We start from the raw sequence: 24,033 nt of genomic DNA, 5'->3' as shown, positions 1-24,033 counted from the left end.
AAATGCTTTATTTTAGTACTGCATAGTGAAATAAATTAGTTGAAAATAATTAAAATATAATCATGGATGAAAGTAAATTAAAAATGCCTGAATGGTAAAGCAGCAAATTTCATGAAAAATTTGCACATTATCTGTAGTCATTGTTTTGCTCCTAGCTCATGATTTCAGATTTCTAGCATGCTCTTGATTTTCTTTTACTTTTCTATCATAAATGATTTTTAGATTTTTGATATCACATTATTCCTCAAGTTTCTGTTTATTAAAATAAATTATGATTTTGGATATAAAGTTAACTTTTATTTTTATTGGGGGAGCTGCAGAATAGAGTTACTTGGGAGGGAGGAGATGGCTGGCACACACTGATGCCTCCTCAGTTCAGGACTCCTCGAGCAGGTCATTCCTGTTCACAACCCTCCAAAGTGACACGCACAGCTCTCTGATCTTCCTATACCCGCTGTGCATCCCTGCCGGGTCCCTTGTTCTTTTGAGCAGCAGTGGATTTTTATGTTCATAATTTGGCAGAATATATAAACAATAACAACTTACTCTAGAAAATTTTTATAGATACCCACAATTTATACTTCATAATTTAACATCATAAAATGTCATCATTTTTCTCCTACAGAATGATTTTAAATGTAATCAGCCTCTAATTCAGAAGCAACACTATGTGCATATGGACAGCTCAGGACTTCAGGAAAGAAACACTGAATTTTGTAGGTAGAGGATCTCATGTAGAATTTTCTATTTGTTTCTAGATTCTTTTTCACCCTTATTTCAAGCAGAACAATAAGTTCTAAGAGTGTTACCCTCTCTAGATCTTTCCTGTATAGGTAAATAATGTAACAGAGAAGAACTCTCCAAGCCATGGGTATGGGTGGTACTGCTTTGCTCTCTAATGTTTATATCTGCTTAGGATATTTTAGTTACTCTGTAAGTACCTAGCCATAAATACGGTGGTTAAAGTAGTTACTTATGAACCGAATTGAAGAAAAAAGAAAACCTTAGGTAAGTTTAACCTTTTAGTATTAATAATCATATTAGTAAAATGTTTCATATGATTTCTAATAAACATATGACATTTCCAGATTTAATATTTTCCAGAATTAATTTAGAAAATTACATTCTCTATTTGAGTGCTTGGAATTTTCTACATTATCCTTATGACATTTTTAGTGGAGGAACCTTTGACATTTTCTTTAAGGTCATATGTTTTATGTATTTTTCAAAAACAAATATAACTCGATTTACAAAAATATATATCCAAACTAATTCTAAGTAAAAAGGAGTTCTTTATAGCTGTTGTCTCATTATCACAAGAGCAACTCCTAGTCTCCCAATCTAAAATTGCTTGTACTTTGCTAGTTAGAGATGTTTTGAGGCTCTACTAACTTCTTATTTTTCTGGAGGCTACATATCACTTAATTACAGTTGATTTAGAAATGCCAGCATAGCATGAATTTTAGATTGTTGCAAAGGGCCAGTCTAAAAAATGAGCACTTTGAGAGTAAAGTAAATAAAACTACTTAGGGATAATAGAGTCTATGTACTTTATAATTAAATTAAAAAATCAAATTCAGATTTCATACATAGGTGTATGTGATTAAGGTGTAAGTGTCTGTGTATCAAATGCATGTTGTGATTATTTGATCAGGATGGGCTTCTTATATGTACAGATACCTGAATTGGGTTTTGAAAAATTGGTTAAGCATAGACAAAAGAGAAGACTAGTAAGGAGAGGCAGAGAAAAATGAATTGACTCGCTTTGCTTTTAAATACTTTCTTTCCTTTCCCTTTCAGTAGTCAGGGCAGGTACATTTGTGGTCACATGGATATTTCATTTCATGCTCTGTGTGTGTGTGTGTGCACGCCCGCTTTAAATAATCAAGTAAACCTCAGTAGAATGGAGTATGCTAAAAATTAAATAAAGATTAAACAAACTTTATATTTACTCATTTAAGTGACTTTTAAAAACTATTTTGTTAGTTTCCTTTTGTGTCACCCGTATGTTATATGTTGATGGAGGAAAATTCTCATGGGTAACGTAAGTGAATTGGCAAGTTTTTACCACCATCAAAAACTTGAATTGATTTAAAAACGGTGATAAGCTTGTCATCTTAAGAAAACCTTTTGATGTAAATATCCTTTAATTGAATTTTGATTAAATTTATATTTTAAAAGAATTATTCAGTGGTCCAGTCAGTACCTACCCTAAATTTAAACCTCCTTATCTGAATTAAATGAAGTTTATTGCCAGTCTTTACTTATATTTTAAAAAATGAATTCAGTAAGAAGATACCAAAGTGTTAATATGAGGGCCGGAAGTTTTCCAAAAATATCATATTTCTTACACCTTCACAGTATTGTTACAGGAAGCGACACCCATTGGAGGAATTTGGACACTCAGACAACTTTCTTAGAGGAAGGAGAATTTAATAGGCCGGCGGAGCATGTGGGGTTAACAACTCCATGCACGAGCTCAGTCTGCTTAGATTTATTACACTTTATATACTTCTGCAGGGTCCATGCATGTGATTCCTTTGTCTGAGGTTTTACATGTGCCTCCTTTGTTAGGATGGGGACGGGGAGCTTTGAGTGGGGGGCTGCAAAGGGAAGGAATTTTCAGACCACTGGTCTTACAGGTCATTTGTTTTGCGGAACCCACAACCTTGGAATTATCGGCACCATTATAGGATTCTCGAACAGAGAGAGACGGGACATTGAGGCTATAAGTAGGAAACAGTACTTAATGCCAGCACCTGCTCAACGGATTCCTATCCAGAAGCTGAGCTCTAATTGTAACATAACAAACAGTTTTTACACAGTCTTTTTATTCCTACACAGCTACAGAGATATAAGAACATTAGTTGGATAGCAAGCTGTGAATCAACAGAGGTGAACTGGAGAGTGGGGAGAGGGCAGTCAGGAAAGGACTTTAACTGGCTGAGTGGGTCATTTCTGCAGGCCCTTTCCTTTGCATTTTTTTTTTCAGATGCCTCTTCTCCTCTCTCATTTCCCCCTTTGAGACTCTAGACATTCTATTTTTTATGCTGGAGTCTCACATTTTCCATCTAAACCATCCTGAGGGATCTCCTGATAGTGATGGGTAAAGTATTTGTGGGCTGCAGCTCGCTGCTGTACTGTGGCTTCCATCATGCCTTTCAAACTTTTTATTAGCAAGGACGGCGGACACGGCCCTATCAGGCAGATTCTTAGTAGTAGTAAAACTGTTCCTATTAAGGTTTTAAACCTACCAAAGTCTGAAAACCATTCCCCCAAAAGGCTATTGGGAGTTCCATCCATGCCATACTTGCATGGGCACATGTGCCAGTTTTGTCATCTTTTTTAACAAGGTCCTCAACTGCTTGGCCCTGTTCCATCTATCTGTGGGCAACAGTTGGTGAGATTGAATTTTCTATACATGCCTCCTTCTACTGTTAATAGATAGCCTAGTGCCAACCTGTTTTGGTAGATGGCATTTCTCTTCTAAGTTTGTTGATGTGCAAGGAGGGTTAGGGCTCTCCTAGTCTCGTTGGTAATGATTTTTAAGACTGCCTGCAGTTGGATAATCTGGCTTAACAGGTAAATGGAGGTATGCTATCGCCAAGATCTTTCTTCTGCCTAAGTGGCAGGCCTATAGTATTAGATTATCTGCTCTGGGGGCCACTTGTCCTCTATTTGGAGTTCTCTTTTTATCCGTGGCAGGGGTTGTGGGACTGGGTAACAAAGCACTTCCCATGTTTTCAGAGGTAAGAGGAAGAAGGATGGCTTTATCAAGCCAATTATACAGTTCCCTTCTTAATTTCTGGGGAGGTGGATGTAGACCTTGTTTCTACAAATCTAGTAAAGCTGATATGGAGCTTATCTAGTCTTGGACCCTGCCTGGGTCCTGCTAGGCTTTAGTTAGCTCTGGGAATTTGGCTAATGGATTTCTCTCTGTCCTGTTTCCCTACCACATGCTTTGTTTGAAGGTGGCATTATAATACCGTTGGCCAAGGCAAATTAAGTTTCTGACTGATTCCATGAGATTTCCTTGACCTCCAGCCAGGCAGTATTGTCCTATAATAGTATGTTTTAAAATTTATTAACTATCTTCAGTAGTGTGTGGGCCGTTATATTTGGCATTGTCTTGGTGGGAACTAGTTCTGTAGCTTCCTAGGGCTACTTATCTCTTATCAGAGTCCCCCTACACATAGCAGGAAGTGATATTCAGGGAGTGAGCTATTTCCTCAGCCAACCTTCCTTTGTTCTGCAGGTGTCCTCCTGGCCTGCCCTCAGGGCTGATCAGCACATTGTAGTCTCCAAATGCGGCCAGACTAACACCTCAATTTTTCCTGCTTCCTCCCTACATTATTTCCCTTCAGAGATTTTATTCCCTTAATCTTAAGGGGATGTTGAGGAAGGAAGTTCTGTCTTCTGTAACTTCTTCAAAGCTGAGATAGGACTGTAGTCCCTGCCTACTGGGAATAAAAATCTCTGAAAGCCTATTCTAAGGGCCTCGGAGGCAGACAACGTGAGCTTGTTCTAGCAAGTAGAAGTGGAAGGAAGACTTGTAACCTAGAAGACATAAACTTAGCAAAAAGATAGAAAAGACAAGTCAAAAATTAATAGTGGAGGTAATTGACAATGAAGTTGCTTTTTCATGGTAGTTTTTTAATTCAAGGTACACAAAAGTTCCCTGATTCCCTGGGACATGTGGACTTATCTGGTTCACAGGAGTAGGCTGCATTTTCCGGTTTATTTTCTGGAGGAACCTGTGAAGACTAATAAGAAACTGGTTTAATGTGAGATAAATGTACCCAGCTGTTGATTCCTTGTAATTGGACAGCGGTTGGGAATTTTACAAAACTTGGTAGGGCCCATTCTATTTGCCTTGAGGGCTGACTTTCAACAGATTGCAGGAGGTAGTTGTTCTGCTAGTAGGAAACCCTGACATAGAGGCCGTTATCTACGAATGGTTTAGCCTTAGGTTCCCTATAAACGTGGTCTGTGTGGTGGGCAAGGGGGCTGCCCCCCTTTTTTGGCTGTGTCCCAGTTTTCCAGACAAGGCGTTTTCCGCACTGGACACTGGTTCTAATGTGTGGCAGAGAACTTAATTGCTACTCCTGGTCTCAAAATAGGAAAAGTAAATTGTGTTAGGCTGACTATTTATTCCTGTCACTGTGCAGTTAACATTGGAGAGAGGCCTATGGAATGGGTCAGAACAGAGTAGGTAGCTCTAGTATCTAGTAAAAATCCAGTTTTTCCTTCTTGCCATGTTGAGGGGGACCTGATTGAGGTTCCACTGTTGTGATCGTGGTGGATTTCTTTAGGACTGTAGCTTGCAAGTGCTTGGGCCTCCATTGTTGGAGGAGGGAACAGCTCCTTCATGAGAGGCTTGCTATGTGGGGCGAGGGCTTATGAGGTCCACCCCTCCCCGGCTTCCCAGAGCTAGATGGACACTCGCCCTGCAGTTTGCACATTGATTATGCCTCAGTACCGACAGTGCCACTTATGGCTAACCAAGATCGAGGCCTTCCAGGCCTGCAAGATTTTTATTGCCATGGGTCACCTCGAGATGGTCCCTGTATTATGACAGCTAAAATTTGCGCCCTTTCTGTACTTTGCTTCCTTCTCTGTCCAGTCCTCGTTATTAGATACCTTAAAGACCTCTGGCACCAAGGCAGTCAATGGAGTTAGGGTTTAGGCCCCAACTTTTGGAGTTTCCTTTGAATATTTGGCACAGACTGAGTTATTAAATGTATAGTTAGGAGTGTCTGGCCCTCAGACTTTGGGCTAATGTTAGTATATTCTCTAAAAGCCTCAGAAAACTGGTTGAGGCAACATAAAACACAGAAATTACTTTGATGAAGCATGGAATCCCTCTTTTCTACTCAGAAAACTTTTTAATAACATCAATAGCAGACTAATAGTCTAAGAAACATTAAAACACAACTTTAATTTGTATTAGCTTACTTTTGGCATTTAAATTTCCAATCTCATTTAACTCAATCACATAAATTTCCTCTCAGGATTTCTCTTCACAAACCTTCTACTATCTTCATTCCTTCAGTTTGCCTCTTCTCACTCATTCAGAAATAACACCTTTCTTTTTAAGACAAACACCTTTCCTTTAATTTCCTTCAGAATAAATCTCTATGTTTTATACTGTTGTGTCCAGAATAACCAGACCCAACTTGAGTGCTCTTAACCAGGAGACAGTTTATTAGCCGGCGGCTGTCCTTGCAAAGGAGCAGCCCCGAATTGCCAAGATACAAGGTTTTTAAGCCCCAAATCCCATTCCTCATTCTGTCTTAAACACAAAGGTCCATCTTTCTCCTATTCACTACCCGTCAACCCACTGGTCAGGTGTGCAAGCGGGAAGTACAGAAGCAGAAAGCTTGTTGTTAGAATGTTATGTTCCCATGGGCAATAGCCAGTGTTCCCATGGGCGATGGCCAAACAGTAATTTTCAGCTTATATACAATTGATTATTTTTCATGCCACGCAAGCAAGCAGGGTTACACAGGCTAAAATTGGCAGTTAGCGTATGAGCTCATTGTTACAAGTTTCATGATTAACAGAATGTGGTTAGGGGTTCCAGAAACTAGGCCTAAGTTATAGACATCCTTTGTCCAGTTTCAGGGTTTAATTATTCTTTAACCCTTTCACATTTCAGCAGGCTATTACAATACCTTCTGTAACTAAAAACATACATTTTCCTTTCCATCATAATTAGAATTCTTAACTGAACCACCATATTACATATAACACAGACAAATATAGATCAGAGGTCATGCACATACTCATATTTCCCCATCATCAGTATTTGTAACTTCCCTGAGGGTGCTTATCTAGTTTCCTCAGGGAGTGATGAAATAGATGGGTCCCTAGAGAACTTAGACCTCCTCAGAGTCCAAGGGTGAAGGGGGAGGAGAAAACTCCTTATTATTTTGAGAACTCTGGGAGGGTGCTTTTATCATTGGGCCATTTAATAAGTCTGGGTCTTGGTAAAGGAGCATAGAAGCTTGTATGTAGGAGACTTCTTCCTATTTTCCTGTTTCTTGCAAAATAAGATCTAATTGGAGGATAGTACTGTAGTTTAGTGAACCGTTTACAGGATAAATTTCTTGATTCCCCTCCCATCGTCAGTTTGGAAGGAGGAGGGTCTACTATGGGTCCTCATGAGGAATTGCTGCCTCTGTATTTCACTGACAGCTGGGGCTGTGGGGCTGCGGTTTCTGCTTTCCCTGCAGGGCACAAGCTGGGAAGTGCTCATGCTACTGGTGAGGAAGGAGGAAGAATATTCTTCCCTTACCGTGAGTGAGTTGAACCTGGGCCACCTGGGCAAAAGCATTGAACCTTAACCCCTAAGGTACCAGGGAACACAATCATAGCTGTGTCTGAATCTGAAAGCATGTTACTCACCCTGAGAGGATTGTGTGGCGCGGTGCTGGTGTTGCCTGGAAAGGCTGAAGGAGGACGGGAGACAGCAGTATGGGTCTGGGAGTTTTAGTCCGGGGGAATTAGTGAGTGCTTGTTTGATTTTTTTTTCTTTTCTTTTCTTTCGAAGGCCTTTTGTCGTGTAGATTCCCAGAGTAGGGTCTCCCGGTTTTTCCCCCTTTTTGGCTTCATAGAGGGGTTTGGCCACATGTGTGAAAGGTAATTTGATCTTGTAGATTTCCTGGGGTCAACTTGACCCCTGTAATCCCCTGAGAAGCCTTTCTTAAAAATTTTCAATCTACAATTTTAGACAGTTGGCTTAGAGGAACCTCTCCCCATATTTGCCTTAGGAAGCTTCCTAATGGAGGGGGAAAATAGACCTTAAAATTTCAAGAAAATAATTTGACAGAGGGCCCCTATGTCAAAAGGACCATTTTATCTCATGAAGGGTGCGGAGTTTCTGTAGAGTGAGTTTAACTCCATAATTTCCTGAATAATCTTTTTCTTGAAGCTCTTGACCATCGTGGTCAGGGGAGTAGGCTTTCACTGTGTACCTCCCCCTGAACCCCCTGCCTCCCATGACAGACAGCAATCACTTCACACGGAGGGTTGGGGGATAGGGTTGGAGAAACTTTGAAGGGGACTTCACTTGCTTCACCTTTCTCTGGCTGCTCCCCTCGCAGGAATCTTTCAGGCGCCTCTTAGCAATTGGTGGGTCGGTATGAACCCCTGACCTGGATCACTGGAGTAGACTCCTTACAGAAATCCAGTGATAACACCTTAAGCCGTATGAGGTTTGCCACTGAACCGTGGATTGAGGCTCAACTCTCGATTCAGGCTAGGCAGCGTCTCAGTCACTCAGCACTCACTCTCTTTCATACAACCTCCCACCATTCCTTAACCTGTCCTGTGGAGAGTAAGCAGTCACTCCTCTTAACCTGTGGAGGATGTTCGGTTACTCTCCAGAGGGTGATTGGGCCTCCCTTTGCCCAGTGTTAACCAAACACATTCCACCTTCCGCCCTATGTACCTGTGAGGTCACAGTTTCCCCTAACTAACGTAGAGTACTCGGGTGACCTCAGGAGGTGATCAGTCCCCTCTTCCTAGTTTTCTAAAAAAACTAGGAGACCCCTAGTTTTCGGGGTCTCCCCAGCGGGGTACCTGAAGTCTGCCAAACACAGGCACGGTTCCTCCTCACTTTCAGGCCAGTGCACCAGAAATCTGTTTCAGAAAATCTGTTTCAGGAAGCGACACTCGACTGAGGAATTTGGACACTCAAACAACTTTCTTAGAGGAAGGAGAATTTATTAGGCTGGCGGAGCATGTGGGGTTAACAACTCCATGCACAAGCTCGGTCTGGTTAGATTTATTACAGTTTATATACTTCTGCAGTGTCCATGCAAGGGGCATGTGATTCCTTTGTCTGAGATTTTACATGTGCTCCTTTCTTAGGATGAGGATGGGGAGGTTTGGGAGGAATTTTCAGACCACTGGTCTTACAGGTCGTTTGTTTTACGGAACCCACAACCTTCGAATTATCGGCACCATTATAGGATTCTCGAACAGAAAGAGACAGGACATTGAGGCTATAAGTAGGAAGCAATACTTATTAATGCCAGCACCTGCTCAGCAGATTTCTATCCAAAGGCTGAGCTCTAATTGTAACATAATAAGCAGTTTTTACCCAGTCTTGTTATTCCTACACAGCTACAGAGATAAGAACATTACTTGGATAGCAAGCTGTGAATCAACAGATGTGAATTGGAGAGTCCTTGAGGTGGGGGAGGTAGCTATGGGAAAACATGTTAGCTGGAGAGTCCTGGAGGTGGGGAGAGGGCAGTCAGGAATGAGCTTTTACTGGCTGAGTTGCTCATTTTTGCAGGCCCTTTCCTTTGCATTTTTTTCAGATGCCTCCTCCTCTCTCAGTATCAAAGCTAGAACATTTCCTTGTACGTCTCGTACCTGCAGAAGCTTCTTGCCTCATTTGCCATAACGATTAGGTATTTGTACATGCTGGAAATAAAAAGTCTCTTATATGATAGTTTTTCCTACTTGGCTTAAACAACCCAGAAACACCTGTGAAAAAACATTTTAGTGTTTGGTTTAAACACTGTGCTGTTGCATTTGTACCTAGTTACTTCCCCAGTTGAGGAGTGTTTACTTTTATCACTGTAAGTAGCCCTCTAATTTAGGCAGCATACTCATTAGATGAGTATAAGAAATACTTACTAGATACCTCAATATGTGCTAAATAGAGAGATACTAAGTAGAAAACAAAGGCACAGCACACAGGTTCCATGTAGTGTCATGAGGGCTATGACAGAAGTATGAATAGATGTCATAGGAGCCTGGAAGCTGTGCCTCTTAGTTTATCTACCCTGGGCCTTCAAAAGGGAAAGTTTCCAGAGGAGGTGGATGCTCGGACTATATGAAGGATCAAGACAGAGTTAGTTGGTGAAGATGATGTTGGAGTATAGGAAAGACTTCTAGGCAGTGGCAGTCTGTGAGCTTGCTGTATGTGGAAAGCATAGCTGTGTCACCAGAGCCAAATTGGGAGTCTGGGAGTGGCTGAACTAATACTAAAAGGCCACCTTTGAAGTCATGTGTACTGTCTTTGTATTTTAGGAAGATTTAACACCACAGTACTCTGAATACCAATTTTTTTCTTTTAGGATTTTTTTTTTTTTTAATAATTAAGGGATTTCTCTTTCTCATGTTAATGTAAACTGTATATGTTGGCAAGTCCAGAGCAGGTACAATAGCTCAGCTCAGCTCAGCTCAGCTCATAAAAGAACCAGGATTCTTCAGCCCTCTTGCTCCCCTATTGTTAGGATGTAGCTTTCATCTTCCTGCTTGCAATAGAAAAGGGAAGTGTGAAAAGAAAAAAATTTTCTTAAGATGATTTTTTTTTCTTTTTTAAAACTTTTTAATTGCAAAGAATTTCAGCTACTGAAGAGGTACAAGAACAGTGCGATGAATTAGTATACCTTTCACCTAGTTGTTGACATTTTGCTGCATTTGTGTTTTTTTTTTATTGGGGTGACATTTATCAACAAAATCCCATAAGTTTCAAGTGTACGTTCAAGAGTTGGTCATATATATATATTTATTGCATTGTGTGTTCACTACCCATAGATTTCTTTCCATCACCACATATTTGACCCCTTTTTATCTCTAGTTCACCGTTCATGCCCACGAGTCTCTGTAATGTTTGTTTGTTGCTTTTAGTTTTATATTACGCATATAAAAGATACCATGTGGTTTTCAACTTTTTCTGTCTGATTTATTTCACTTAGCATGATTATCTACAGATTTATCCACGTGGTTGTGAATGGCGATATAAACTCTCTTCTTATGGCTGAGTAATATTCCATTGTATATATGTATCACATTTTCTTTATCCAGTCATCTATTGTAGAACACTTTGATTGCTTCCATGTCCTGGCCACTGTGAGTTACGCTGCCATGAGTTTTCTTTCTCTCTCAAACTCTCTCTCCCTTTCTGAGCTATTTGAGACTAAGTGGCAGACCTTGTGATCCATCATTAACTCTAAATATTTTAGCACATATCTCTTAATAGAAATAGAGAAGTTTTCTTGCATAACTGTGGTTCAGTGATGCAATACTATAATATATAGCTCATATTCAAAGTTCCTTGTCTATAGCAAATATTTTTTGTCTAATCCAGGATCATACATTGCGTTTAGTTATCACGTCTCTTTAGTCTGATTTAAATAGATTAGCTCTTTGGTCTTTGTCTTTGTCTATTTTGACATCAGTATTTTAAAAGGCTACAGGCTGGTTGCTTCGTAGAATGTCCCTCAATTTTACATCTGATGTTTCTTTCTGATTGAATTCAGGTCCTGCATTTTTGACAGGAACACCACAGAATAGATGCCGTGTCCTTAGTGTTTCTCTCAGGAACCTCTTGAGTCATTTTGCTTTATTATTGGTGGTAACTTTGACCATCTGCTTAAAGTGGTATCTATTAGGTTTCTCCACTGTAATGAACTTTAATGAACTTTTTTCCCTTTTGTAATAAGTAATCCATGAGAAAGTATTTTGAGACTATAAATATTTGTGTCTCCCAGCAAACTTTCACTCATTTTTTTTTTTTTTAAATCTGAATTATATCCAAGGAGAAATCAAAAAAGAACACAGTGAGAGTTCGTCTTTACAAGATACTTGTCAGGGCTTTCTGTTGGTATTCAGATAATTCTGCTATGCAGCTAGCCCATCTTCTGTCTCTTCTCTGCCTGTTTTCATTGTCAGTGTCTATTGCTTACTGTCCCAATCATTTTTTCTTTTTTTTTCTCAAGTCCTTGCCATTTCTTTCTGATTTCAGGCACCATGTCTGCAGTTTGCTGACTTATTTAACTTTTAAAACTCTCTTTTGCTTTTTGTTCCTCTCACACCCTGGCTTTTGTGCAGAAAAGTGGCTGTGTGTAGCTCTTGCCCAGCAATCAGACACTCCTTTCCTGTGCACAGGAACTAATGGATCGGCCCCAGTAGGTTGATTGCCTGTCTTTCCCTTCTTTTTGCTTCATTTAATCACTGCCTACTACTCCTGGCTCTTTGTTGATGGAAAGAGATGTCTTTCTACCTCCATTTCCTGACTTGACTTTAGGTTTAGAGTAGTGATTCTGTTGCCACTGAAAGGGAAAGTGACTGACTTCACAGGTGTTCAGAAAATGACTGCTAAGGAAAACTTTGCCTTACACCTAAGACTTAAACATCTTCCCCAATTTTTTTGTTTTTGGAGTGGACAGAATGTGAGTTATAATTATTGTGATAAGGTAAATCTAGCTTTTACCACAACCTTTAAATTTTACAGGTTAAATGAGTACTATTTGCTTTTTTTTTAGTATCTTGGCTTTTTAAGTCATGTGGCTGATTTATCTCTCTCAATTAATCACTTTGTTATGCCCATTTAATGATGAAGTCAAGAAAATAATTTATGTAACTTAAATGTAGTACTTTAAAATATTTAAAAACCTATATTAAACCTATATTAAATACTCATTTAAAAGTTTTTACAAGTAGTGATTTATAACCTGGAAACTTAAGACCTGTTTCTTCTTTTGCAAGTACCTGTATTTGAAATTATGTTTTATTATTTATCATCACATATTAAAAAAAACACTTATCATTTGTAGTCTCTTTGAAATATTTCTTAATTTCATACTTCTTAATTTTTAATGCTTTAATTTTTAAATACAGAAGTTATTCTTTGGGTGAGAGTAGAATGTGTTAGTTGTTTGGGCCTCTGTTCTTTAACATTCTGAAGTTCCTCTTGGTAGCATGGCAGAATAGTATCTACTCAGAATTCGGTAGCTAGCAGATTGGAGGGTTAAGACTGGAGGAAAAATGCCAGTAAGAAGGCTGCAGATTCAATCCAGGCCATGAATTATGAGAACGCCCACTTAATAAAGCAGGATCAGGGCTTGAAGAGGATAGAATCTACAAAGCTTGGTGACAAGTTGGATATGGGGGGAAAATATGAGAGAGAAGGCTAGTGACTCCCAGGGTTTATAATTGATATCTTAGTTACAAACAAAATCAGATAAACAAACCCAAAACCTTTTATCTCTTTGTATGTAGTGTTCCAAATTTGCATAATCTGCTTATTCTTTAGCTAGCTCTGAGATTCCACTCATATTGGAGGAATAACTGGCCCACATGTTTTGATTTATTTTAGTTTTTGCATATCTTGTGGGGCAGTGATTCTCCGAAGAATAACTTTATAGATCTTTTACACTTAATTATAAAGCCAATTTAATTCACTTTCCAATACATATCATTAAAACATTGAACTTGCCTTCTAAAATATTTTCTTCACTGTGGATTTAGTTGAGCCTTCTTTTATTATAAGCAGGCTCTGAAATCATTTAAAATTTTGTTTGAGCATCCCTTCAGTAATGGACTGGTTTAGATTATGAAGTACTTGGTATGTTTAAATGCTGGCATCTTTGTCTCTCCTGGTGATTTAGTACATTTCTCCATAGGAGGAAAATGCATCCTTTTTCAGGTTCTAACTTCCCTGTAGAATTCTTCAACTACTTTTCATTTGATGGTTATCGAGCTCTTAGAATATGCCAGGCACTGATCTAAATACCGGAGAAAGATAAATTAGACACTCTCTCCTCTCTCATTCACTTAAGAATCTTACATTCTAAATATAATTCAAGAAAAAGTCTATAATAAGCCTTAAATGTGGACTTACATACTATCTTTGTAACTAATATAGAATAAACTGTATTCTTAAAAGTCCTTATAACAACACAGATATTTCTCTCACACTGCACTTGTATAAGTAGATTATGTAATGAGGTCATTTGGGGAGTGTACTCTACATTGTAGATTGTTTTGGGTTGTTACTACTTGCTGATCAAGAACCAGAATTTAAAAGGAATAGGAGGGACTTCTGGTTTCCAGTTCTGCATGTAAGGAGCTTGGAAGCTGCCACTGCATTGAAACAAGTAAAAAGCTGAAAAGACTGAAAAATCAACAATTTTTATTGGATCCATAAAAGAGAGCGGGGAGGACACAGGGCAAACCACTGCTCCCAAGATTGAAGAGACAGGTGCATATAGGGGATTGAGGCTTAATGGAGCAGAGACTCTTAGTGGAAACTAAGGAGGAAACCAGTGCCTGAGTAGGAAAACCTGACTGTGTAATTGACAAATTGCAAGATGCTCAGTGTGGACAAATCTGAGAATTAGAATCTCCAGGAGGACCAAATTGTAAGGGGTCCCCACCATAGAGCGAGATTTATCTCCAAAAGCTAGACCAGGTTTTCATAGTAAATATTGGAGAAAAATCCCCTTGGGCTTCTAGCAGGGGGAAGGAAAAAGGAACCATTTTGAAATACACCAGAGTACTCTGTTGTTTTTACTTAATAAGGCTTGTCCTCAGGGGAAGGTAATTAACCAGAGCCTTACCTGCAGGGATATTATCACAGTCTACTTGACCTGGGAAAGGGAAAAAACAGCTGTAGCTGACACTAGCCATTCTGTCCTATCCAAGGGGGGAGGAAAAAAACCTTAAGAAATGCTTGTGAAGTTCATAGTTCAGAGGCACAGGCTCACTCAAAGACTGAGTCCTAATCATAGGACTATGGAATGCTTCCCCTCCCCACATCACCAACCACATTACTAGACCTATTTCTCCAGTTCCTTTTACCCAGTTCATCATGTCCAGCTATCAAGAAAATATTACGAGGCATAGTAAAAGGCAAAAATACAATTTGAGAAAACACAGTAAGCATCAGAACCAGCTATGTCAGTGATATTAGAATTATCAGACCAGGAATTTAAAACGACTATTATTAATATGCTAATAACTTTAATTAATAAAGTAGATAGCATACAAGAACAGATGGGCAGTGTAAAGCAGAGAGATGGAAATCTTAAAAAACCAAAAAGAAATGCTAGAGATCAAAAACATTGGAACAGAAATGAAGAACGTCTTTGTTGGGCTTAGAGGACTGGAGATAGCTGAGGAAAGAATCTCTGAGCTAGAAGCTATATCAGTAGAAATCTCCAAAACCAAAAAGCAAAGAGAACAAAGACTGAAAAATCAAAAAGTGTTCAAGGACTGTGGGACAACTACAAAAGGTGTAACATATACATAATGGTAATATAAGAAAAAAGAACAGAAGAAATTCTTGAAACAACAATGATTGAGACTACCCCCAAATTAATGTCAGACACCAAATCACAGATCCAGGAAACTCGGAGAACACCAAGTTGGATAAATATGGCGATGGGAGGCAGGGTAAACTATACTAGCCATATAATTTTCAAATTACAGAAAATCAAAGATAAAGAAAAAAATCCTGAAAGAAGCTAGAGAAAAAAAATACCTATAGAGGAACAAAGATAAGAATTATATCCAACTTCTCAGAAACCATGCAAACAAGAAGAGAGTGGGGAGAAATATTTAGTGTTGAGAAAATAAAACCACCAACCTAGAATTCTGTACCCTGTGAAATTATCCTTCAAAAGTGAAGGAGAAATAAAAATGTTCTCAGATAAACAAAAATTGAGGGATATTTTTTGCTTGCAAGAAATACGAAAAGAGTTTTTCTTTTTTTGAAGAGAAGGCAAATTTTGTAGGTCAAAAACTTGTATCTACACAAAGAAAGGAATAACCGAAGGCAAAATAAAAAATTTTATTTTGTTTTTCTTATTAATTGACGTAACAGGTAGCAGTTTGTTCAAAATACTAACAGCAGCAGTGTTTTCAATTATGTATGCCTGTCTCTGTGTGTGCATATGTATATACATTTATGTATATTTATATATAAGTGAAATAAGTGAATGACAGCAATGTTGTAAGGGAGAGGAGGAAGGAATTAGGGTTATATTATGTTATTTGGTTATTATAAGCTACTCACACTATCCATGACGTATAGTATTATTTGAAAGTGGACATGGATTAATTATAAATGTATACTGCAAACTCTAGGGCAGCCACTAAAAAAAATAAAGGAAGTATAACTGATATGTTAAGAAAGGAGAGAAAATGGGCTGATGCTCAATTGAAACTACAAAACGGGAGAAAAAGAGTGGCTGATGAAAATAGAAGCAAAGAACAAGGGCAAGAAATAGAAAACAGTAATGAATATGATAGAAATTAACTCAACTGTATATATCAATAATCACTTTAATGTCAGTGGCCTAACTGTACCAATTAAAAGACAGAGATTGTCAGAGTGGGTCAAAAAACCTATATGTTATCGATAAGAAGCCTACTTTACATACAAAGATACATATAGATTAAAAGTAAATGGATGGAGAAAATATATGCTAACATGAACCAAAGAAAGCAGGAATAGCTATATTAATTTTTCAGACAAAGCAAGATTCAAAGTAAGGGAAAATTTATCAGGGATAAAGAAGGGCATTATTACGTAATGATAAAGGGGTCAGTTCTCCAAGAATACATAGCAGTTGTTAACACATATGCACCTAAAAGCAGAGCATCAAACTATATGAGGCAAAAACTGATAGAACTGTAGGGAGAAATAGATTAATTTTGCTATCATAGTTGGAGACTTCAACACTCCTCTCAGAAATGGAAAGACTCAGCAGGCAGAAAATCAGTTAAAGGCATAGTTAAGCTCAACAACACCATCAGTCAACTGGATATAATTGACACGTATAGACTATTTCATTTGACAATAACAGAATACACATTTCTCTCAAGTTCACATGGAACACGCACCAAGATGGAACACATTCTGGTCCATAAACCCATTAACTAATTTAAAAGAATAGAAATCATGCAATGTCTGCTTTCAGACCACAATGGTATTAAACTAAAAATCAATACAGAAAGATAACTGGAAAATGTGGGGATTAAATAACACACGTTTAAATAATACATGTGCCAAAGAAGAAATTTTGAGAAATTAAAAAATATTTTAAACTAAATGAAAATGAGAGCACGACTTCTCAGTTTGTGGGATATGGTTAAAGCAGTGCTTCAAGGGAAATATATAACTTCAAATGCACATATTAGTAAAGAAGAAAGCTTGAAAATTAATAATCTAAATTTCCAAAATAGGAAATGAGAAAAAGAAGAGCAAATTAAATCCAAGTAAGCAGAAGACAAGAGAGAATAAGAAGAAATCAAAGAAATTGAAAAAAGGAAATCAGTAGAGAAAATCAATGAAACCAAAAGCTTTAAAAAAAAAAAAAAATACTGATAAGCCTCTAGCCAGGCGAAGTTAAAAAGAAAAGATAGAAATTCCTAATATCAGACATGAATGAAAGAGGGACATTACTACAAACCCTATAGAAATTGAAAGGATAGAAAAGGAATACTATGAAGAACTTTGTGCCCACAAATTTTTTTTCAGAAAGTTATTTTTAATGTCTATGCTAAATAAATAACATTTACATACAAGACAAAACCATCACAAGCTTTTATAAGAATCCAAGGTAAATGTAGAGGCGTGTCAACTATTTCAAATTCTAAAATCAAGCATCTGCATATAAGAAATCACCTTGATTAAATTTTTTGGGCCATGCCCACAGATTTTGATAACCTAGATGAAATGGACTGATTCCTTGAAAGATACAATCTGCCTCTTTAGATAGTCTGTTTCTTTTAGTGTGAATTTTGGCAGATTGTGGATATCAACAAATTGATCTTAAAGTTTATATGGAAAGGCAAAGGACACAGCATAGTTAACACAACATTAAAGGAGAAGAACAAGTTAGGACTGACACTACCTGACTTGAAAACTGACTACAAGCTACAGTAATCAAGATAGTATGATATTGGTGAAAGAATAGACAAATAGACCGACGGAACAGAATAGAGAGCCCAGAAATGGACCCCCATGAACATAGTCAACTGATCTTCAACAACAGCAATTGTATTGCAAAGGCAGTATGATTTTATTTCAAAGGAAGTTCAATGGAGCAAAGATAGTTTCTCAACAAATAGTGGTAGGACAACTGGACATCCACATGCAAAAATATGAATCAGACCTGACATCTTCACAAAAACTAACTCAAAATGTAAAATGTACGACTAAAAACTTCTAGAAGATAGTATAGGAGAAAACCTGGATGACCCTGGGTATGGTGTTATCTTTTTAGATATACTAAAGATTTGATCCATGAAAGAAATAATTGTGATGTCGGACTTCATTAAAATTAAAAACTTCTGCTCTGTTACATACAACATTAAGAGAGTTAGAAGACAAGCTACAGACTGGGAGAAAATATTTGCAGAAGTCACATTTGATAAAGGACTCTTATTCAAAATATACAGTGAACTCTTAAAAACTTAATAAGAAAACAGCCCAATAAAAAATGGACCAAAAACCTTAACACACACTTCACCAAAGGAAATATATTGATGGCAAATAATCATATGAAAAGATGCTCCACATCGGATGTCATCAGGGAAATGCAAATTAAAACAAGAATGAGATACCACTAACTAGTTATCCTAATGTTAACATGTCATTTATCATTGCTAAACTCCAGTTCCTTATCTATAAAATGGGGCTCATCTGTAACTTTTATGGATATTATTGTGAAGAGTAAATAAAAAAATGTGTATCAAGCAGTTAGTAGTGCAGTGCTTAGTAAAGAGCAGGCACTAAAAAATGGTACATGTTTTGATGCTGATCACTACTCTTCCTAGACAGATTTTAAAATAGTGTGGAAACAGTTTGACTATATATACTTTTGGAATTGAAATATGTTTCTGTAAATTAGATGCAGATGAGAGAGCACTGTGATTTTTATATAGTTGTTACATATGAAAATCAGTTCATAAAAACAAAATTTGCTTTATTCATATATAATATTCAAAATTATAAAAGTTGGCATAACTCAATTTCTAACTAAACTATAGTGACTTAGCATTAAAGAAAACAGGACTGTATAAAATATTTAAATTTAAAATTTTATTTTTTCTCTTTACTAAATAGAAATCTGTATCATAAACAACTATAAAGTCCAATTTTCTAAGATGAATTGTTTATATACATGAGAGAGGAATATTTCATTTATGATGAATATTGTAGTCATTTGATTTTCAAAACAATTTAAATAAAGGTGAAGAGAAATATAATTATGACTCAGTTATACTTTGAATAATTATTATGATAAACTCTAAGGAAGACATGGGATATAAAATTCTAGGTTCATTATAATTTTAGTTAGATAATTTACACACTGAAAGAAGACTAGAGAAAATAATAGAAAAATGATAGCAGTAGATTTTCTACTGAGCTTCCTGGCAGCCAAGGCAAAAAGGAAAATAAGGGAGACTGTAGTTTTCATAGATTAGTATGTTTGTTAGGAGAAAATTCACTTTTTTCTTGGCCCTACATTATGTAGGTGAAGTTACCACGTGGTTTTCAGCTCTAAATTATATAGCTGAAGTTACTTTGTGTTTACGTGAATGATAACATGGTGTCTTCAACTACAGTTTTAAAGAAATAATAATAATAATTTTTGACTCTTTAAACAACCCTAAATATAGTAAAGGTTTGGCACTTAATTGTAATGCGATGAAGGCCTTTCTGTTGTTCCAAGAGTTAATATAGGCCAGGTAAATGCTCCCTGGTGCCCTGGCTTCTAGCAGAATAGAACCTAAGTGTTTAACGTCATCCTCAGACCACCTTCACATCTCAGCTTTCTCACTGGCGCCTCATGGGAACTGGAAGGCAGTGCTTCAGCATTATGATAGAAGGCGAAGTGTCGATTTTTTATGGCCATTACAAGAAGATGAAGTAGGTATTTCGTAATTACATGTAAACTGTGTCCCAGTTTACAACATAGTCTCTCTTGTGAGCTGTTTTGTACTTAGATTTTTTTAAGGGAAGTCAATTTTCAGACTGCCTCTTTTTTTTCAGTTTCAGAAATAGTGGAATCCCAAGTGATTTAAGTGATAGATGACGTTAAAGAGAAGAAAATATACTTCTCAAATTTTGCTTCTTAGGTCGTAGAAGCAAAGATTTAATGTCAAATTTCTGTAAATCGCTGGTACAAATCAGGTACTTTATGAGTGAATTATAAGTTGAATTTTTATTGTATCGATCTTTGTGTATAGAAAGACTGCGTAAATACTCAGATTAATTCATTTAAACTAGCTCTCTTGAGGTCTTTGTTACAGATACGTTATAATCCCTAGAAACAAAATCCATAATTTTCCTTTTGTCTGACAGTTATGTAACTTTAACCTGAAGAAGTTATTCATACCTGTTTATTATTTTCTAATCTGTAAAAATAAGAACAGTGTCTGCTTTCTCTACCTTCTGGGCTCTAATTGGAGGGTAGGCAGCCTCACAGTAGCAAGAGAATAGGCTTAGAGCCCTGGCCAGGCCATTTGCTCACTTTACCCTTGAGCAAGTTCCTAGAGTTTTCCCAGGCTCCATTCTCTCCCTGCTAATGGCAGTGGTGATGGTAACACCCACCTCACAGAGATGCTGTCAAGATGAAGGAAGGTAATGTGTGGACATACTTGTAATCATATTTCTATGGTGGTTGTAATAGAGTGTGGAATGTAGCAACCATTCCGTGTTCCCAGCCCCAGGCATTTGGTGTCAGGACTTCCCTCTGGCTAGGGTCACAGAGAATGCAGAGGCCGCCTATGGTGAATTTTGGGAATATTTTAATTAACTACACATTGCCATTTGACACCAGAGGAGCAAACTGTAACATTTTACAGGCCAGATTCAAAGGAGTAGATTTTCCCCTAAGCTTTGTATAGGACCTCTTTCTTTTATATATATAGGTCCAATATCTTTCTCAGTTGAGCCTCAGTTCTCTCTGTTTTAATATCCTTCTACTTTGCCCCTAGTTCAGCAATGTCTCTTTTGTGAAGAAATCAGTTATCTTCTCCACCTCCAAGTGTTCATTACTGTTCCCAAAATATTAGTTAAATCTGGTATGGGAAATGAACCACCATTCATGTCTCTGAAAGGGATCAAGCCCACAAGGACCCTTTCTGGTCATTTAACAGTTCACAGCACTGAGCTCTGGGAGGCCCAGCCATGTTCTCTTACTAGTTGTCTTGGAAACTTACGTTTAGAATATGGTCCTTGACATGGTCCTTTATTGAAAGAGTCACAACTGATTGTAATGGAAGAGTGGCATGGTGTCTTTGAGTATACTTTTTAAATATTTTCTAAAATCACTCTAGTATGGGAGGAAAAATAAGTTTCCTTTACCCTCATGAGTTCTTAGCCGAGACTCCTGTAATAAAAGACAGATTAACGAGAAAAAAATTTATTAACATGTATATCTCTATATATGTGGGAGATACCCGGGTGAGGGGAATGATTAACTCCAAGGGGTAGATTTAGAAGTTAGGCTTAAATTCTATCTTAATAGAGAACTGGGGTGGGCAGTTGTAGGCCTCCTAAAGGAGAATAAATGGTTTATAGGAAGATGGGTAGGTTCTTAGAAGAATAGATGAGAGATATGAATGTTTGTGACAAAGTCTGGATGTGGTGTGGACTTCTAGTCTCTTCTCTCGTGATGAGAGACAGTGCTCTCTGGCCGATGAACTCTTGGGGAGGCATTTCTGACAATTGAGTCCTTTGTAAAGGATCTGTCTTTAGACAGTTAAGGGGGTTCAGAGAAAGCCTCTCTATATTTGCTGTTTTTCATGTGCCTGTAGCTGAAAACAGTCAATCTGCCATTGTGGGGCGCGGGGGGTTGGGGAGGACCATATTCTGCTGCCCTTTATACTAAATAGTCTGGCATTCAAAACTAGAATATTTGGAGGTTTTCCTGAAATGAAGCATATCTAATTTCAGGCTTATTAATTCTTTAGGTATATGGTATATGTAGGAAAATATATATGTAAGATCTGGAAACTACTACCCCACCAGCAAAACAAAACCAAACAAACTTGTGCTCACAGATACTCCCTCTGGTCTAAATTATGTCTGAGTAGTGCCTAGGTAACATAAGAATACGTTATAGGCTTTAATATGACTCCCAAAATTAATGAGTCGCTGACAAGAACTTTCTTATAAAGATTTTAAAAAGATTGTAAGCCATTTTCATGGCATAGGATGTTTCAGTCAGTCTCACAGTATTTTAGATCATAGCTCACCTTTGCATGCCATCTAGTGGGTTCCTGACACCTCACCGACACTAGTTCACAGAATGCCCTCTCTCTTTCTTATTCCAGTCTTGCTGCACAGCTTCGATTACTTTGGGCTAAGGTGTGATATCAGAGGAGGGAGAGCAGAGCAGTAAGACACTTAGATCACCTGCCTCCCCTTGTTTTGTACATCTGTGGAGAAAGGCAGAATCACATTTATTAGTAAACACTGGTAGCCCCCACAGGTCATTTTCTGGAGGTATTCAGACCAGGAGAGGTTGAAAGACCAGTTGATGAGGAGAGGAGGGGGTGACATGGACCCTGTGTAGGACCTTGCTTGTCTCTGGGCCAGGTGCTTCACACTCAGTGCCGCGTTAGCCCTCGATTAACATTACAAAGTGTCTTCGTCCCACAGCGCTGGAGCCAGAACGTCCATGAAGTGGCGGAGCTGGAACGTAGACCTAGGTCTCTATCCAAAAACTCGTGCTTTTTTTCTTTTTATAAGAGGGAATTTTTTAAAATTGTTTTTAAAACTCTCTTTTCTTGTCTGAAATAGTAGTTCAAAAACAAGAGTTTGGGCAAATCCTCCACGGGAAATAGGAAAAAAATTGTTTTCTGTGCTGGAATTAAAGTGATACCTGTATGTAATTTAGAGCGAAGTATACACGTAACAATAGTGGGTGCATGTTTAATTTATTTTCTGAAGGACAACGTGATGCCCCCGTCTATAAATGCCTCATCTCTGTGAAGGTTTTAGACTGTGCCATATGTAGTAAGTGCTCCATAACAAGCAGCTCTAATTAAATGTGATTTTTGATGGTTTGTTTTATGTGCTCTTGTGTTTCTTTCATCCCTAAGTATAGATACTTATATCTAACATCAGGAAGTGTGGTTTTCATGTATCAGTCTACTTCCTCGGAATCATACTTAAGTTGATTTTTAAACTTCTTAGATTGCAGAAGTGGCAGCAGCAGTAAACAGGGCTTTTACCTAAACAGGAGAGCAGACTTTACCCGAGAAATAGTCACATTGCCTTGTAATTCTACTCAAAGTTACTCGTTTGTGTGTGTAATGACTTGTGTGTTTGGAATTTATATAGTATAGGTACTTTTGAAATTTGGAAAAGATTTGTTTTTTAGGGCTAGTTTATGAATTTTTAGATAATAAAGTACATGACAATATATATTGTCTCAATTTTGAAAGAGATTCCTTGTCACTGAAATTCTAATTTACCCTGTTATTTTATGCCTGTTTTTTAGGGAGTATCTTGGGAAACAGCTCCAATCTGAGCAACCTCAGACGGCTGCTGCCCGAAGCTGAACTGTTTTCTCCAACCTTACCATTCAACCTGTGACAGAACACCTGGAGTGTGGATCTCAGTAGTTAAATAATTTTTCATTTTACTTGTAATTTTCTTCTGCTACGTAGCTTTTCCCACTGCTGCTTTCTGATAAAAAGTGTTTGCTCATTAGGTTATGTAAAAGTAGGTGCTTTCTGTATCCAAGGAAAATATTACTGTTACATTTATTGCTTGAAATTTCTATATTTATTGTTCTCTGGAAATGAATATAGTTATTAAAGGATTCTTACTCTAAATATAGTTTTCTCTTTACTTGTTCCTTACTTGGACTTTAATAAAAATCCCCACTGTCCCCATGAGATTGGAAGAATTGTTGTAAAGTAGTGAATGGCAAATAAATGTTTTGAAGTTATATGTATCTGTATCTGTCCGTCTGTTCATCTGTTCATCTATCCATCCATACATACACATTGTAGCAGTCCTCTGCTAATACTCAGAGAGCTTTAAAATTTTTGATTAATTTTTAATATGAAGAAGTAGTCCAAAAGATTTGTATATGGAGCTCAATGAAGAATTTTAGCTTTAGATTATTTTATTTCATTGATTTCCTGTAGTTTTATTCTTGGCTTTTAGGGCTCGGGTCTGTTTTCTTTTAATACTTTTTGGTTTAAATATTGCCAATAGATATTTTATTTCTATCCATCTCATCTCTTCTAACTACAGGC

General features: G+C 37.5%; 1 protein-coding gene across 5 annotated transcripts in view; it reads left to right on the top strand.

Annotated features, from left to right (window-relative positions):
* Window positions 1-23,726, top strand: part of ATP6V1H (ATPase H+ transporting V1 subunit H) — a 117,389-nt gene extending 93,663 nt beyond the window's left edge. For all 5 annotated transcript variants that reach the window (XM_006923963.3, XM_015598582.2, XM_015598583.2 and 2 more), the window contains one exon: window positions 23,268-23,726. In XM_006923963.3, coding sequence (XP_006924025.1) covers window positions 23,268-23,328 — 61 coding nt within the window. In that variant the 3' untranslated portion in view covers window positions 23,329-23,726. The remainder of the gene's footprint in view (window positions 1-23,267) is intronic.
* Window positions 23,727-24,033: the final 307 nt, after the last annotated feature.

The sequence above is a fragment of the Pteropus alecto genome, unplaced genomic scaffold, assembly GCF_000325575.1.
Source record: "Pteropus alecto unplaced genomic scaffold, ASM32557v1 scaffold87, whole genome shotgun sequence".
NCBI lineage: Eukaryota > Metazoa > Chordata > Mammalia > Chiroptera > Pteropodidae > Pteropus > Pteropus alecto.
The sequence above is the reverse complement of the archived record's forward strand: the minus strand, read 5'-3'. Positions and strand labels throughout refer to the sequence as shown.